The 13,592-nt window shown below is 46.9% G+C and overlaps 1 protein-coding gene across 5 annotated transcripts in view; it reads left to right on the plus strand.

Moving 5' to 3' along the window:
- Window positions 1-3,736: 3,736 nt before the first annotated feature.
- The window catches only part of Zdhhc20 (zinc finger DHHC-type palmitoyltransferase 20), a 65,125-nt gene continuing 55,269 nt past the window's right edge, over window positions 3,737-13,592 (plus strand). For 2 of the 5 annotated variants that reach the window (XM_052733087.1, XM_052733090.1), the window contains exon 1: window positions 3,737-3,983. In XM_052733087.1, the coding sequence (XP_052589047.1) occupies window positions 3,866-3,983 (118 nt within the window). In that variant the 5' untranslated portion in view covers window positions 3,737-3,865. The remainder of the gene's footprint in view (window positions 3,984-13,592) is intronic. The other 3 variants (XM_052733089.1, XM_052733092.1, XM_052733088.1) reach the window with 2 other exon arrangements.

Below are 13,592 nucleotides of genomic sequence, written 5' to 3' on the forward strand. Positions count from 1 at the left end.
CCTTGGAATAGGTGTGGCCTTATTGGAGGTAGTATGTCATTGTCGGAGGGCTTTGAGGTTTCAAGGGCCCAAGCCAGGCCCAGTGGCTTTTTCTCCTCTTGCTGCCTGCTGATCCAGATGTAGATCTCTCAGCTCTTTCTCCAGCACCATTTCTGCCTGTGTGCCTCCATGCTCCCCACCATGATGATAACGGACTAAACCTCTGAAACTGTAAGTCAGCCCCAATGAAATGCTTTCCTTTATTTGATTTGCCATGGTCATGGTGTCTCTTCACACCAATAGAGCATTGACTCAGATATAGGGTGCTGAGTCTTCTCTATCAGAGAGCCAAGACCACCCAATCTCAGCTCTTTTGTATAGCTATCCTTTATTTATTCCCTTGATGCCCCATGTGGTCGTTTGAAGATAATTGGCTTCCATAAGCTCATAGGCAATGGCACTATTAGGAGACGTGGCTTTGTTGGAGCAGGTGTGGTCTTGTTGGAGGAAGTGTGTCACTGTGGAGGCGGGCTTTGAGGTCTCATCTATGCTCAAGCCACACCCAGTGTCTCAGACCACTTCCTCTTGCTTGTGAGTCAAGATGTACGAACTCTTAACTCCTTCCCCAGCACCGTATCTGCCTGCATGCTGCCTTACTTCCCTCCATGGTGATAATGGACTGAACCTCTGAACTGTAAGCCAGCCACCTCAGTTAAATGTTTTCCTTTATAGAATTGCCGTGGTCATGGTATCTCTTCACAGCAATAGAAACCCTAAGACACCTCAATCCCCGAAGCTGTGCAGATCCCAGAAGTTATAAGCGAAATGACATAACAGAGAAATTATTTCTGTTTTACAGAGGAGTAGTGAAGGGCTTAACCTTTAACACAGTTTTATATAGAGGGACGGCAGGAGGAAAAGGGCTTCACTGACTACATGCCAATCCTGGTCCTCAAACAGCACTTTTTGTTGTTTTTGAGACAGGATTTCTCTGTTGTAGCCTTGACTATCCTGGAATTCGCTCTGTAGACCAGGCTGGCCTTGACTTTACAGAGAACTGCCTACCTCTGCCTCCTAAGTGCTGGGATTAAAGGCACACACCACCACCACAGGCTCATGAGACAGCATTTTTTTTTTTTTTTTTTGGTTTTTTGAGATAGGGTTTCTTTGTGCAGCTTTGTACCTTTCCTGGTACTCTCACTGTAGCCCAGGCTGGCCTTGAACTCAGAGATCCACCTGCCTCTGCCTCCCGAGTGCTGGGATTAAAGGTGTGCGCCACCACTGCCTTTTTTTTTAAAATTTTTTATTTTATGTGCATTGGTGTGAAGGTGTCAGATCCCCTGGACAGACAGTTGTGAGCTGCGACATGGGTGCTGAGAATCAAACCCAGGTCCCTCTGGAAGAGCAGCCAGTGCTTTTAACTGCTGAGCCATCTCTTCAGCTCCTACAGCATTCTTTTTTTTTTTTTTTTTTAAGATTTATTTATTTATTATGTATACAGTGTTCTGCCTGCATGTATGTCTGCACACCAGAAGAGGGCACCAGATCTCATTACAGATGGTTGTGAGCCACCATGTGGTTGCTGGGAATTGAACTCGGGACTCTGGAAGAGCAATCAGTGCTCTTAACCTCTGAGCCATCTCTCCAGCCCCCTACAGCATTCTTAATACTAGTTTTTATGTCAATTCTAATTCTACCATAGCCACCCCCCCACACACACACACACATACCACTGGGGTCTGAACCTATTGCCAGACCTGTACTTGAGGTGGTCCCCCACTTGGCTACACCCCTAGCCTCCAGATTCCGTGTTGACTCTTACTTTGAAGCCATCTTTCTGGAAAACTGTCTGAATTTTATCCACCTTAGTGTCAACTCTGCCACTAAAATATGTAGTCAGAACTTTGAGGCCAGGCTATTTCACACATTTTATTATTTCAAACAGTAGTATGTGGCAGTTAAATATTAATACTCACTTTACTAAGTCTTTATCATACTATAAAAGCAGTTACCTAGCTGGGGTGGTGGTGGTGGTACACGCCTTTAATCCCAGCACTCCGGAGGCAGAGCCAGGCTGATCTCTGTGAGTTCAAGGCCAGCCTGGTCTACAGAACAAGATCCAGGACAGGCACCAAAACTACACAGAGAAACCCTGTCTTGAAAAAGAAAAAGTTGTCTTCTTCCTGGAGACTTTAGTGAATAGTAGCTAACTAAAATCTCACTCTAAAACCCAAATTGCTATGATAGCAGCAGTAACTGGCATTAAGAATGTTGTTCCAAAGCTGGAGAGAAGCTCTTTTGCTCTTGTAGAGGACCAAGGTTCAGTTCCCAGCACCTACTTAGTGGTTCTTAATCGTCTGTAACTCCAGTTCTAGGATTCTGATGCCCAATTCTGGTCTCCTCAGTACCAGGCACCCATGTGATGCACAGACATACCTGCAGATAACACACTCAAAAACTAAAAGAAAAAAAAATGTAATTATTAAGACAGGGTTGCACACTATGTAGTTCTTAGTTGGCCTGAAACTCAGAGAGAGCCGGGAGGTGGTGGCACACGCCTTTAATCACAGCACTCGGGAGGCAGAGCCAGGCAGATCTCTGTGAGTTCCAGGCCAGCCTGGTCTACAGAGCGAGTTCCAGGACCAGCTCCAAAGCTACACACCTTGTCTTGAAAAACAAACGCAAACAAACCTCACAGAGATCCACCAGCCTCTTCCTCCTGAGTGCACTGGGATTAAAGGCATGGGTCACCATGCCCTGTGCCAAATAAATTAAATAAATAATAAATAAACCTTAAAACAAAACATGCTGTCTGGAGCCAGTGAGATGCAGTGTGGGAAACCTGACGAGTTTGATCCCAGTACCCACACGGTGAAGGAGAAAAACCACTCCAGTAAAATGTCCTCAGACCTGCCCTCCCCACCCCACCCCCGACACACACCTGAGCTGGTTCATGGGCATCCACATACAAAGCAAATAAATGAATGTACTACTCTTTTTCTAGAATGTCTGGTATTATTTCTAATGATTGCGCATTATGACGCTTCACAGCAAGGCTTCTAGATTCTACCAAGATTACAGTCATTGCTTAGCAATCTCTAGCAGTAAATAAATTTGAAAATTTCAGCGCCCAGAAAGGGCTGTTTATATATTCCACTTTCACAATGTAACCTTAAATGTGGGTTCCAAATCAAACTGATCGGCTGAACATATGGCTTCCACCTTGAGTCACAGGCGCCTATCATCAGTTCAAACAAAACACGGGGGGGGGAAGGGCGGCGTGAGGACCAAATTGTCTCGGGGATTCTTCATTGAAGACACATCAGAATCATAGGAGTCTTGTATTTTAATTATTTATAATGCTTTTCTCGCTTGCACGTTAGAGTGGGGCATGGCATTATATAAAAAGGACCCAACTTGTCTGGGTCCTAAAGACCCCCGGGGAAGAGTTTTACACAGAGCCAAGGCACACAGGGCGGCTAAGGATTCATTCCTCTCCCCATGCGCATCCGCATCCCTCACATCACCCAGTCCTGGAGGCCCTCCCACCCCCCTAGCACTCTCCCCTCTTTTCCACCCAGACCCCACCGCAAATCCCGTGGGCGGGCCCGAGCAGAAGCCCCGCCCCAGCCCCAGGCCCCGCCTCCTTCGGCCGGGAAGCCACACCCCCTACGGGGAGAGCCCGGCGCCGGGCTAGGGGCGGGGCGGCGGGATGCGGGGCGGGGGCGGGTCCGGGTCGGGCTCCCGGAGGGGCGGAGTTGCGGCGTCGCCCTACGCCTCTGCTCGCAGCAGCGGTGCCTCGGGGGAGGGGGAGCTGCTGGAACAGCGGCGGGAGTCTGGGCGCCGTGCAGAATCGTGGGGAGCGGGGCCAGGTCACCGGAGGAACATGGCGCCCTGGACACTCTGGCGCTGCTGCCAGCGCGTGGTGGGCTGGGTTCCGGTGCTCTTCATCACCTTTGTGGTCGTCTGGTCCTACTACGCGTACGTGGTGGAGCTGTGCGTGTGTGAGTACCCGAGGCGCGGGCGGCGGGCCGGGCGGCGGTAAGGCAGGCCGAGGCTGCGGCGCCGCGGTGTTAACCCGCCCGCCGCGGGCCAGTCGTGGGGTCCGGCCTGCGTTTCCCCGCCGGTGGGCTCCCTGTCCGAGGGTTCTGGCCCGGTGGGCTCCCTGTCTGTGGGTTCCGGCCCGCGGTTCCCCGCTGGTGAGCTCCCCGTCCGAGGGTTCCGGCCCGCGGCTCGCTGCTCGTGGGGTCCCGAATTCGGGCCTGCGCGCCGCCCACGTCCCGAGCTTCCGGGTGACTGCAGTCGCCTTGGGGCTCCTACCCTTCTATGACGGAATGTTCACAAAGGCTTTTCCTTTGGAACTGGAGAAATCGCCCTTCATAGGTGGCTTGTGGGATCAGTTTGATTTTAAAAACAGCAACAAACGACAAAGAAATCTTGTTTCTCCCAGATTGTTTCTCTCCAAACTGCGCGAGCAGCGCGCGGCCTTCGGGCTGGAGAAGGAGGTGTGTCTCCAAGGTCTGCAGTGAGGGCTCAGCCGGGGGACAGGGAGAGCCAGCCTGTCATTTGGGCTGTATTTGACCCTTTTTAAAGTTCGTTTAGAATGTCAGGGCTGACCTTACACAAAATGTTGTTTTGAGGCACGAAGAATTGAACGAGAGGTGCATAGCACAATCAGCTTTTTCTTGGCTGTTTGTTTTGAAGGTTTGTATTTTCATACCTTTAGTTTTAGGGCTTTGCTTTATTTTTACTTTTTCTGTTTCCCGTATTTAATTTTTACCATGTAGTTCTTACCTGGTTTCCTGGAATAAAGCAATAGCATCACATTATACTAAAAGGACTTAACCTATTGGTTCAGATAGGTTGTCTTTAACGTGGAAAGAAATTCTTTGTTATCAAAACATCAGCATTATCAAATGAAAATCCAAGAGAAAGCAGTCCATTGGTTTCCCAAAAATGATGTGGTTTTCATTTTCAGACAGCCCACATTTATCTGAAGGACAGCCATTCTTTTGGGGAAAGCATACGGGGTAAATAAAAAAAATGGGGGGAAAAAACCAAAGATGGTAGACTGTGAACATCAGTTGTGGCTCTGGATTCGGTCAGTTCTGAACCAAGTACTTGTTTAAAGCTTGGATTCTGGGAGTTGGGGAGGTGGCTCAGAGGTTAAGAGCACCAGCTGCTCTTCCAGAGGTCTTGAGTTCAATTTCCAGCAACCACCTGGTGGCTCGCATCCCTCTGTAATGCATTCAGGTGCCCTCTTCTGGTCTGCATTGCAGGCATAAATGCAGGCAGAACACTGTATACATAATAAGTAAATCTTAAATAAATAAAAAAAAGCTCCGAGTTCTGTACATAGAAAAAGGCCCTGAGGTATTTATTTATTTTCAGTTTTTTGAGACAAGGTTTCTCTGTGTAAGTGCCCTGGCTATCCTGGAACTCTCTGTAGACAGGCTGGCCTGGAACTCACAGAGATCCAGCTGAAAGAAGAGACATACCCTCCCCTTCCCCTCACCCTAATCACCCCCCCTTCACCCTCATCCCCACCCCATCCCCACCCAGGTTTTTAAATGACAACATCCTTAAGAAAATGACTGCTCCTCAGAACGTTTGATTTAGAAGAAACGGTGTGTACCTGCCGTCTTAGCTCTCGGAAGACTGAGGTCCAGGCTAGCCTGGGCTACATAGTGAGGCCCTGTCTTAGAATAAAACAGCTGGGGCTTTAATTTCAGCACTAAGGAGGCAGGCACAGGCATATCTTTGTGAGATTGAGGCCAGCCTGGTGTACATAGTGAGTTCCAGGACAGACAGAGCTATGTAGAAATCCTGTCTCTCAACAACACATAAAATAATTTATTTTTTGTATTATGTACAAGGGTTCATATGGGTCAAGGTTCATTTGTGGAGGTCAGAGGTCAACTTTGTGGAGTCAGTTTTCTCCTTCCACGGTTATGTGTAGTCCTGAGGTGGAGCTCAGGACGTCTATACTGCGTGTCAGTCACTTACCTGCTGAGCCGGCTCATTGGCCCGAACAAAACAGTATTTTTTAGTTATCTCTGTAGCTATGCTCAGAATAAATTATGGAATGCGTTTCCAAATTTTACGTTTGTTGAGTGTAGTGACCTAGACTCATCCTTTTGAATACCAGAATGTTCGCTAGAATCTTTGAGTCAATTAGAATTGACTAGATTTAAATATTTCTTTTGTTTTTTAGAAGGGGGTTTCTTCCTGTAGCTCTGGCTGCCCTGGAAATTGCTCTGTAGGCCTGGAACTCAGAGATTCACCTGCCTCTGCTGGGATCAAAGGTGCTGCCACCGCCACCGCCACCGCCGCCACCACCACCACCCAGCACTCTTTTTTTTTTTTTTTTTAAGATTTATTTATTTATTATGTATAAAGTGTTCTATCTGCATGTATGCCTGCAGGCCAGAAGAGGGCACCAGATCTCAATTATGTATGGTTGTGAGCCACCATGTGGTTGCTGGGAATTGAACTCAGGACCTTTGGAAGAACAGCCAGTGCTCTTAACCTCTGAGCCATCTCTCCAGCCCTGGCACTCTTATTAGTTAAAATTCCTGAAGGAACACTAAAAATATAAATTAGGTTCAGATTGCCCAGCCTCACTTGAAAATAGTTTTGGGGTTTTTTGTTTGTTTGTTTGTTTTTGTTTTTTTTTTGAGACAGGATTTCTTCTTTGTGTAGTTTTGGTGCCTGTCCTGTGTGTGTGTGTGTGTGTGTGTGTGTGTGTGTGTGTGTGTGTGTGTGTGTAATCCGGCTTTTAGGAGTTGGTTCTCAGTTTCCACCTTGGGGGTTGGAGGTGGTTGAACTCAGAGAATCAGGCTGGTAGCAAGCCCCTTGACCCACTTCTGCCTCTTCAAACAAAGGGAATGAACGTGAATAGAGGGGTGCTGTGTGTTAATCGGCATAGAGGGAGCAGCGTTTCCTGTACTCCTTTCTCCCAGTATCTCAGAGCATAGGTGTGTCTACAGATGAAGGAGACCGAGCCCTGTGGAAGGACATACTTAGAACAACATTGACTGCGAAGTGATTCAGCTAAGCTCCTGCCTTTCAGAGTGGGATAAGTGGAGAAGTAGAGAACCAGGAATAATACCGAGTTTTAGTTTTAGATTGGAATTCCCTTTTGATTTTCTGTCTTTTTCTTTCCCCACGCTGGTATTTGAGAATACTGGTTTAGACAACATGGCCTGTCTGCTTGCTTGCCGTGTTGAGAGTCCAAACCCAGAGCCTTCCTTCCATGTGGAACACTCTTCATCCAGTTTTCAATTGTTTTCCTAGCTCGATTGTGTTTAAGATATTGCTAGTGTGCCAGTTTTGCTGTAACGCTGCTGAGTGTCAGGATTATAAGTGCTGTCTAAGAGAAGGAGGCCCCACATCGTCATCCCGTGCAGGGTAGATGGTTAACTCCTCATGCTCCTCCTGTAAGCTTAGAAACAGTGCAGATTTAGGTGTTCCTAGAGTACGGAGCACATCCTCTGAAATACTGAAATAAGAGGTCAGCAGTAAAAGCAACTATTTCAGGATAGGTTTCTGTAAAATAGAGATCCAGATCCTGAAAATTAGCATCTTAAAACAAAAAAGCAATTTTTAGTAGTTGGCCTTCAAAGGCCTGACTTTGTAATCCAGGGTGACCTCAGACTCACTGTAGCCCTCCTGCTTCCCCCTGAGTGCTGGGATTATAGGCTGTGTCCCCATTGCTCAGCCTGTATTTTGTTCTTTCAAGAAATAACTGGTATATTTCCTGCAAGTATTTAAAAATCGTTGTTATGATTGTGCTGGATGGTTTCATGTCAGTTTGACACAAGCTAAAGTCATCTGAGAGGAGGGAACCTCCTCCATCAGTTAAGATGCCTCTATAAGATCATACCCCATGCAAGCCTGTAGGGAGTTTTCTTTCCTTTCCTTTTTTGGTTTTTTGAGACAAGGTTTCTCTGTGTAGCCCTGGCTGTCCTGGAACTCACTCTGTAGACTATGCTGGCCTTGAGTGGGGGTAGGGGATGGGAGTGGGGTGTTGGAGGGGTGTTCTTAATTAGTGATTGATGGGGGAGGGCCCAGCCTTTTGTGGGTAGTGCCATCCCCGGATTGGTGGTCCTGGGTTCTGTAATAAAGCAGGCTGAGCAAGTCATGTGGAGCAAGCCAGTAAGCAGCTCCCCTCCATGGCCTCTGTATCAGCTTCAGCTCATGCATCCAGGCTCCTACCCTATTTGAGTTCTTGTCCTGACTTCCTTCAGCGATGAACTATGATGTGAAAGTGTAAGGCAAATAAACCCTTTCCTCCCCAAGTCGTTTTTCGTCATAGTGTTTCATCACAGCAGTAGTAATCTTAACTAAGACAATGGCCATAATTAATACCAGGTACGCATACTCAATGTACTTTTTTTTTTTTTGAGGCAGGCTCTCACTACCTAGCTCTGGCTAGCCTGCAACTCTTTGTATACACCAGGCTGAGATCCATCTGCCTCTACCTCATTAGTGCTGAGATCAAAGATGTGTCGGAGCCTTTCATATCTTGCCCTAAGGTTATTCCTTTGCCGCCCCCCAGTAGCTAGATTGAATCTTTTAAAGCCAAAGTCGGGATTATTTAAGGGCTGCTTCACAATCTCCAGCTGCTCTCCAGCTTGCTCAGTGAATTCCGCCGTTCCCATGGCCTACTATCTTGACTTTGTTTCTTATGCTTCGGACAAATAAACTACCTGTCGGCCCAGGCGTGGTCACCTGAGGACCCTTCTGCATCCTCTTCCTGCTTGGAATGCTGCCCCTCCCTGTGGAGAGGTCTCTGTTTACAGCTCAGTTCAGTCACCTGAGGAGGACATTTCTGACTTCCCTCTCTACTGTAGATGCCCCCTCCTTCACCAATCTTTAGCCTCGTGCCCCTCTGACAGTTGTGCGGCTCACCTGAGCACTGCTTAATGCTGTATCTCTAGAGCCTAAACGAGGAAAAATAAAGCTGGACCGGGAGGAGGCCTTCCAGCCTACCAGGCTTATTTTTTAGACACTGATGCAGAGACAGAGGAAATTGGGGTTCCCTCTTTGGGGTTCTTAGTCTCTTCAATAAAAGAATTCAAGAATGAACTCAGATAGAAGCACATGAAACATTATGTTTCAAGAGAATTACAGGGCAGGCAGGCTGTAAACCGCAGTGGCCTCCTGGAGGAGGCAACTGGAGGGCACACAACATGACCCTGAGAAAGGGTCAGGAACCCATGATGTTGACATGAAAGCCCAAACTTAAGGAGAGCATGTGTAGGAAAGAGGTAGAAAGAAGAAAAGTCCTGCCTCTCTGGAGACTTCAGAAAACTCAGTGCTTTAGAAGAGGCACAGACTAGGACCCTACTGCCTGCCTGCCACCCTTAAATTAGGGGCCGATTCTGGCAAAGAATAATGGAGTATCTCATTAAAGAACTACTTCCTTCTGTCTCTTTCGCATGACTTAACGTGAGTGGGGTGGTCCTTTAGCCAGTGACTGAACCTGCCCAGCTTGAATGTTAGGTCTCCACCCAGGCCGGAAACTCAACTTCTGCCTTGGGAGTTTCTTCTTTTCTTAACAACATAGCCTCAAGAAGCAAATATAGGGTCTTACTGTGGAGCCTGGCTAGCGTGGAACTCTTTAACTCGCTGTGTAGACCAAGCTGGCCTTCAGCGCCCAGAGATCACCTGCCTCTACCTCCTGAGCAGCTGGATTAAAGTGAAGGGCACTCCCTGATCTTCCCCAGATTTGAAAGCAGTATCTATCATTAGTTGGTGGTTAGGGGCATGTGACAACTTTGCTTCCTTTGAGTTTTGTTGAGCATCTAAAACTGCTCCAAGTGGTCTGTTTTAAAAATTATGTATTCTAGTGAATGGACAAATACATTGGCAGTGGAACAGAATGCCGTATTTCGAAAAAGACAATACTTCACATCTAGAATACAGTGAAGGCAGCACCTCAAATCCTGGAGAAAAGGATGGGACAAGCGCTTGAGTATCTGGAAAGAAAACCAGTCCCGAGCCTCACTGTTGAGGATTGATTACACATGGATAAGATCTCACTTTCTGTGTGTGTGTGTGTGTGTGTGTGTGTGTGTGTGTGTGTGTGTCTGTGTCTGTGTCTGTCTGTCTACCTCACTGATTATCTGTCTTGTCTTCTGAGGTGCTGGGAGTTGAAGCTGGGGCCTGTGGCTTGCTTTGCAAGCACTGTTACTCTCCTTTATGATTCTCCTAGCATCCCTTTTCTCACACTTAATTCCCCTCTGTCCCTCAGAGAGTTTATTTCTGCTGTCATGTTTGAACCTTCAGTGAGAGAAAACATTTGTCTTTCTGCATTAGCTTAATTTGCATGATGTGATTATCTCCTTTTCTCCAAACAGCAGAACTTCCTTCTTCCTCCTCCTCCTACACCACCATCCAGTCAAGGTTGCACATTAAAGATGGGCATGACAGTCCTTGCCTGCAATCTCAGCACTCAGGCAGAGACAGGGTTGTGAGTTCAAGGCCAGCTTGCAGGTAGTGCTGCAAGAGCAGTTTGAGTTGTGAGTTAGGCAGTGAGCACAGGCCAGTCTGCTGCAGAGCAGGTCCGCAGCTCATGAAGCAGAGTCGGTGTGAGCATGTGCAGATAAATAGAAGGGCTCATGCATTACAGCTGTTCCTCTCCAGGGCCTGAAGTGTTCCTCAGTCTGTGTGTCTGACTCTGGCATTTTAAAAAACCCAGGCATGATGTAGGGTGTCCTTCCATTTGGGTTTATCTTTAGTTTCCCGTGATTAGATCACACTTGAGCAGGAAAGGTGCAGAAGTGATGGATGCTGTGTCATTGTTTTTAACTTCGGTCACCACTTGAGAGATGACGTCTACCGAGTTTTTCGTCTATTAAAGGTGCAGTTTCCCTCTGTAATTGGTGTTCTGGTAGACTCAGAGTTCCAGTTACACAGATTTGCCTTCGAGGAAGGACTGGCTGCTCAGCAGCCAGGGCAAGTGCTGTCCACAGGCGGCAGCCAACTCTTTCCATGTGATTGGCCTCACCCAAGGTCACAGCCTTCCTGGCCCAGCCTGCTCGGCCGCCAGGTGCCTGAGAGAGGCGGGGGCGGGGCGGGGCTGCTCTCTACAGAGTGCCTTGCCTCGTCATTGCAGCCTGTGCTGCAGTTCAGGCTGCCCCCTGGGCCCGGTCCACTCTGCTTCCCCTTTCTGTCCTGTCAGGTTTCCCCTAGAAATTGGGCTGCACCTCAGATCCGTCTCAGCACCGCCTCATGCCCGAGTCAGGGTTTCTATTGCTGCAATGAAGTAACCATCATGACCAAAAGCAGTTTGGGGAGGAAAGGGTTGATTTGACCTACACATCCACCATAGAAAGAAGTCAGGGCCGGAACTCCTGAGGCAGGAACCAAAGCAGAGGCCAATGAGGAACACTTTGATTGCCTCACTCAGCTCCTACGTCAGTCACAACTTAAGAAAATGTCCTACAGACTTACTGCAGGCCAGTCTTACACAGGCAGTTTCCCAGCTGGGGTCCCTCTTCTCGTACTAGTCTAGCTTATGTCAGATTGGCAAATAACAATAACCATCAAATAAACAGCTAGCACAACATCTGATTCCACAGAACTCAACCTAAGACAGGTATCTTACGGAAGCGCTGAAATTAAGTCCTCTGTTCTTGGTACTTTCATTGGTCTCCTTGTAGCATCCTTTGACAGTTACTGCTTGAAAAAACAATGGTTACCAAATGGTGATTTTTCTTTTTCTTTTTCTTTTTTTTTTTAAGATTTTTTTATTTATTATGTATACAGTGTTCTGCCTGCATGTGTGCCTGCATGGCAGAAGTGGGCACCAGATCTCATTACAGATGGTTGTGAGCCACCATGTGGTTACTGGGAATTGAACTCAGGACCTTTGGAAGAACAGCCAGTGCTCTTAACCTCTGAGCCATCTCTCCAGCCTTTTTTTTTTTTTTTTTGGTTTTTCGAGATAGGGTTTCTCTGTAGTTTTGGTGGGTGTCCAGGAACTCGCTCTGTAGACCAGGCTGGCCTCGAACTTACAGAGATCCACCTGGCTCTGCCTCATGAGTGCTGGGATTAAAGGCGTGTGCCACCACCGCCCAGCCAGTGATTTTTTCGAATGCCATAATTTTGTCTACATTTATTAGCTAGAATTCTATTGGCAGGAATGACTTATCTTCCTATGTATTTGTTGTGTGTGCACGCTCGAGTGTGCGCGGTCAGAAGGCAGAGGATGACTTGCTGGAGTCAGTCCTGGTTTTGCCATGTTGGGTCACAAGTGCCTTTACTCATTACACCCACTTGCTGGTCCAGCCTCCCTGTTGAGTTGATGCGTTTGTTACCATGGTACACAGTCCTGAGTCCCATTTCAGGAGTTATAGTCTAGTATTGTTGCCTAAATTGTCCCAGATTTGGCCAGTAGGAGCCCCATTCCCTGGTTTCTGCAGCCACCCTCGTTTTGAATACTTTCTTTCTGCCACCATAGCTTTTTAAGGTTCATTTGGTACTTTTCCTGCCATTGGAATTGGCTGTTTCAAAGTGGACCTAATCTGATTTAAAAAATACATATTTTTTCAAGCCCTAATATATATATAATATATATTGCCAAGTCCGATAGGCAAAAATGGAAATAGGTAGACATAGCTAGTACAGAGGAAAAGATGAAAACACCTTGTAAACATAAGAAATTCATGTTCATTTACAAATGCAGATTGTAAAATTACCCTGCAATACCAGGAGTTTGAAAACACTCAGACTGAAAAGAGACAGGGTGCCGTGCTTTGCTTAAAGGAATGTAAAATCCTTAAAAGATTTCTGGGAAAAGCTAAGAATACAACAGACTTGCACTTTTAGTTCAGTAATCCTGCTGTGAGGATTCTACACAGGACATAAGCTTCCATAAATAAATAGCACACTTGCAGGGTTATTTATTGTTTGTTTTAATAACAAGAGATTGGAGGCAACCCAGACATCCACTCATAGAAGCCTGATTGTAAAACAGAACACCCACATGATGGAAAACTGCAGTGCTTAAAAAAAAAAAAAAAAGATTGTGTGCTAATGTGTAGTGATTGCTAGAGTATCTAAGACATTTCATAAGCCTGGTCTCAAAAAAAAGTACCATCCTTTTTTTTTGTTTTTCTATTTTTTGTTTTTGGAGACAGACCTTCTCACTTTCCTGGAACTCACTTTGTAGACCAGGCTGGCCTCAAACTCAGAGATCTGACTTCCTCTGCCTCCATCACCATCTTAGTTGGGTGTATTGGCACATGCTTTTAATTCCAGCACTCAGGAGGCAGAGGCAGGTGGAGCTCTGTGAGTTCTAGGCCATAGTGAGACCCTTAGAGAGTGTCTACAATGAAGCCAGTTTGCTGGAGAATGAGCTTCAGATAGCCAAACTGGCTACAGATGTACAACTAAGCACTGATAGGGACATTCGCTGTTTTCTTCTAAATCTAAGACTAAATGCGGGCTATCGGGAAGTGAGAGGAAGTTTTTGGTAGATGCTGACTGATGACAGATACTGACAGCTGTTAGAATGAGAGCACATGTATGCAGAACACTTGAACTCCTGTTTTCCTTTTTATAGTCTTGGCCGGCCTGCCTCTGCCTCCCGAGTGATAGGATTA

Source organism: Peromyscus californicus, unplaced genomic scaffold (genome assembly GCF_007827085.1).
Source record: "Peromyscus californicus insignis strain IS unplaced genomic scaffold, ASM782708v3 Scaffold_12__1_contigs__length_115047231, whole genome shotgun sequence".
NCBI lineage: Eukaryota > Metazoa > Chordata > Mammalia > Rodentia > Cricetidae > Peromyscus > Peromyscus californicus.